General features: G+C 35.3%; 1 protein-coding gene across 1 annotated transcript in view; it reads left to right on the top strand.

Annotated features, from left to right (window-relative positions):
* The window catches only part of BRIP1 (BRCA1 interacting protein C-terminal helicase 1), a 227,098-nt gene that overhangs the window by 212,791 nt on the left and 9,733 nt on the right, over positions 1 to 4,574 (top strand). The window contains 1 exon segment of the mRNA XM_018556660.1: positions 4,464 to 4,573. Within this exon segment, the coding sequence (XP_018412162.1) occupies positions 4,464 to 4,573 (110 nt within the window).

Below are 4,574 nucleotides of genomic sequence, written 5' to 3'. Positions count from 1 at the left end.
TGCATCTCTAATATATATATATATATATATATATATATGTGTGTGTGTGTGTGTGTATATATACATACTGTGGGTTTTTTTAATTTTTATTTTGAAGACATTTAATGGGTGTTTTGAATAATTATGCTTGAAACAGTTTATTGTAATTGCTTATAAATTGATTTATAATGAAGCTAGGCTCAAAGCCAACTCACTAGGATAAGGTACTTGTTTTTTTAAAAAGCCCAATTAGATTTGAAAATTACCGTCACATAGTGTAAAATAAAGCTCTGCAGCAATGAACACAAACATTTGTGAACTGAACCCATAGTATATTGTAGCAAAAGGCTTGCTAATATGGGATGTCAGATTGTTTATTTAAAGAGGTACTCGAGTTAAAAAAAAAGGGTTTTAAAACATTTCTAGAAAATGGCTTCAATCGTTTCCTTATCACTTACCTGAAACCAGTCTGCAGATCAGGAAAGTGTTTTAAAAGTCAGAAGTCCTTAACTACATGCCAGTTCTGAGTCTGTAAATCACAATATTCAATCAAGAGGGTTAGAAACCCAGCCAAGCCAGGCAACCAACATTTCCAGGAGAGGTGACCAGTGACAGCTTTTTATTTTTTATATAATAGGTGGTTCACTTAAACACTTGCTTCCCACTCCCAGTGCATGAAATACAACACTAATGTCAGCTGCAGATGGGATAGAGTGCAGGTTTGATACAGCGTCAGGTCCATCTGCTCTGTACCCTTTCTGTGGGTTTAGCAGCCAGAGGAGCACTCCAATTGTTATCTTGATGGGGTTGGTGGGAACGTAAGGTACACGCTAACCAAAAGTCTTAAAATAATAGCGTAACAGCACAATACTTCAAGTTTTCTTCAGGCATTGCTATAGTTCACAGACCACTCCACTCGAATACAAAAACGTCCCCACTGGATGCTCCTTCCTGTCTTTCACCTACAGAATGCCTGCTGTAAAAAAAAACAACAAAACAGTACTAAGAAGTATCTCACAGCCACCAATCAATGTAAAACTTCAAAACAAAGAGAGATTAGAAGTTACACAGCACATACTTTAGGAAGTATACTCCCAGCAACCCTGTGATGAGCTGTATTAGTCTTGGCTACAGTGGATTGCAAATACCTTCTGCTTTTACCACAGCTGCAGCATTTGCTAGAATGCACTAATAAATCACTGAGTGTGTATACTTGCCTGGGGAGCATTACCGGAAATTCACTATGGCATAATAGAAAATGAATTACTCAGGGTTAGGGATATATAAAGGAAAAATAACATATGTCATCATTTTTGGTACATGTTCTATTCCTTGCCTGATTGGTTGACAGTAGGTCATTTTTTGGGTGTCTGTCCATGTAGGAATCATAGTCATTTACCAGTGATCTGAAAGATCTAGAGCTATAGATTATCTGCAGATTTTCAATGGTCAGATGGAAAAAGTGCCACAGATTCCTCCATCTACAGTAAACTGTGTGGATGGAGGAATCTCCCACTGGGCCAAGCTTCTGTATCTTGCTAGTTGGCCCAGCCGGCTCTCAAAATACCTGAACAAAGCCTGCATCCAATCAGATTGTTCAGGTATTTTGACAGCCAGCGGGCTGACAAAATGTGTGTCTTTTATCCACTATGTTCTTTATTTTGTCTCCTCTATCTGATCTGTTACTGTATTGTTGGTGATTTTTATCTACTTGTATGTCCTACATTATTTATGCTTTCATTTCAGCTTGATTTATGCCGAGTGGCCAATTGATCCTTGTATGCTGTACATAAGTATATTTCTTAACATAGCATAGCATACTGCTGTCAAACTCGATGTATTATTTTGTAAGGATAGTAGTGCCATTTCTCTGGGTGATATTTTTCCACCTTTCACTTTAAGAGTAAAATGTTCAATCCTGCCACATCCTTTCTGTCTTATTGAGACAACTATTACATCTGCAGAATCAAATTCAATTTACTGTCTGGCTTTAAAGTTTGAATTTGTAAATTTGACAGGTCGTTTTAAAGGGCATAGGTACACAAAATAAAATTTTGTACCCCAACCCATGTTGAAAATTACCTGTCAGAAATAGTTAGAAGTCTTCTGTATTTCTCTTGAAGCGTGTCCCTTCATCTGTCAGTTTAAAAAGGTTAACACAGTACAAAAGAGCAATCCAAAAAAAAAGGTTTTTCTTTAAAAGACCATAAAACTCTGTTTGCAGATTTCAAACTTTTACAGTATTGGATTTGTAATATTTGTCAAGACGTATTACAGTGCCAAACTGCACTGTTAGCTTTGTTGCCAATAAAAGGGGACTGTTCTGGTGATTTAGTGCTGAATCGCCCAGTTCTGCAGTCACGCTAAAATGGGCTTCTCACTCAGTCCTAGCTGAGATAAATATCTTGGTATGACAGTAATCTTTACAAACATACACACACACGGACACACACAAACACTTAGCTAGTCAGGTGTTTTCTTATATTGTCAGTCCAGCAAACTGGAACCTTACTATTTGCACTACTTACTTATAGCTTTCCCAACCCTTTAATGGGCATTTTTGTTACTTCCTTCCTTTAACTAGTAAATAGTGTTTGTATATGTATTTATGTAAGAACAAAATATATATCTATCTATATCTATATATATCTATATATAGTGTGTGTGTATGTTGTTGAAAATATATAATTTTGCGTTTGTAATATTATTTCTGTTTTCTCATGCACATGCAAGTAGCAAGACAGATCAATAGATACCACTTCATTTACTTGTCAATAGTTTTCATGAGGCCTTTTCCTTTATATAGAGTTAAATCCTCTATTTTGAAAAGTGCCAGTCACCAGTAATATGTGGAGTCTCCAGGCAATACATCATTTCTGTGTCTAACCATAATATTAGATTACACAAGCCCTATGACCTAATTTTTCTTCTAGGTTGTACCAGTCGAATAACAATAACCTTACATCTTATAATTCAGTGTAAACTTAGCCAGAAATTCTATGCATTTTGTAACTTTTTAGGTTAGAACCCCTTTTAAACCCTCCCAGCCACAAATAAACACTGTCTTTGTTTCCAGATATTTTCTTTTATCACGTGCAGGGTAATAACATTATATATGTAAGAATAAGCCAGTTTTTCTGTTTATGTATGTTTCTGTACATTTTTTACTCTTAGGTTAACACCCTGTTAAAATACTACTATAATTTGGTTTAATTACATTATTTTATGATGGATGCACCTGACTTTTTGTATAAAATGGGTAGAACAATAACACAGAAATGTTGCTGTTTCTTACCAATCAAGTGTAATTTATTTGTTTTTGTTTTTTGCCAAAGGGACGCAAAATAATTGCTTGACAAAGGGGTCAGGATTCCATACAATTAGTTTCCAATATAGCCCTGGTGAATTGCAGATATAATGAATTATGTTAAGGGGTATACTCCAGCGCCATTTAGCCCATACTTTCTTAAATTTAGAAGGACAGCGTCTATGTACATTTGTCAGTTTCTTGTAGGGTAGGGAGACATATATGTCATTTATTTATAACCAGTTCGTGAAAATGACAGCTGAAATCTGATAGTTTTTTATGGGCAACACCTTCACTTTCCTTGTTAATTAGATTTTTGTATGTGTTGGCATTACTTGTTATGGAAGGTTAGATTGCAGAATGTATTCTTCATATACACAGTATTTTGCTTGTATTATTTTATGTCCAATAGGACTAGGACCAATCATTATGACTGTGCCCTAGAACGTTAATCCATTAATTATGTTGTTTCACTCAGCTCTTTACACTTAAAGAATGGAGCCTGGTTCATTATTTATGTGCCATTTGCGTTCCTCAAGGAGTACGTTTAACATACAAGTGTTATTCATTTGTAATGTGCTCAGTATGCAGCTTAAACTTCAGTGAAATGTTATGTTCATAGATGTCATTTCAATTCCATTTTCTCAAATGCCACAAAATAGATAAAAGAAATATCGATGTATGTGTGACATGTTCATTTAAATATTTGACATGCTACAAAAGTAGATTAGAGTGTCAACATGCAACAAAGAATAGTTACAGAAAAATAAGTCCTCAGATCTTTTGAGTGCTAATAGAAAGTACATTACCGTGATGTTAAGTCTGCTTAGCTATTCCAAATAGTATGTGTAGCAGCCTTAGCATTTTATTAATATTACGTTCCTTGCAGCTAGGAAATATGCCAGTATAAACAAGCAACTTGTTCCGGATTGTAGCTGAAGTTTCTGCTGACCATTTAACCCTTTCTGCAAGGTGTTGGTAGAGTAATGCAGAGTAATAATTAAATTCTTGAATTTACAAACTGCACAGAATAACAAGTGCATGTGTCTGTATTTACAAAGCTTGCAAGGGCAATCATGGAATTGTACTGATGGGTTTATAGATATATCCATTGTTTTGTTTGTTGCATCTGGTCTCTGTGATGTATTTTGCTTTATATATATTTTTTTTATATTAGGTCGAACTAAAAAGAAAGTATAATGATCAACACTCAAGGAGTAGAGGACTATTGCCTGGAAGCCTGTGGTATGAGATACAAGCATACCGTGCCTTGAATCAAGCCCTGGGC

Source organism: Nanorana parkeri, unplaced genomic scaffold, assembly GCF_000935625.1.
Source record: "Nanorana parkeri isolate BGI_ZX_2015 unplaced genomic scaffold, ASM93562v1 scaffold245, whole genome shotgun sequence".
NCBI classification, from domain to species: Eukaryota; Metazoa; Chordata; class Amphibia; order Anura; family Dicroglossidae; genus Nanorana; species Nanorana parkeri.
The sequence above is the reverse complement of the archived record's forward strand: the minus strand, read 5'-3'. Positions and strand labels throughout refer to the sequence as shown.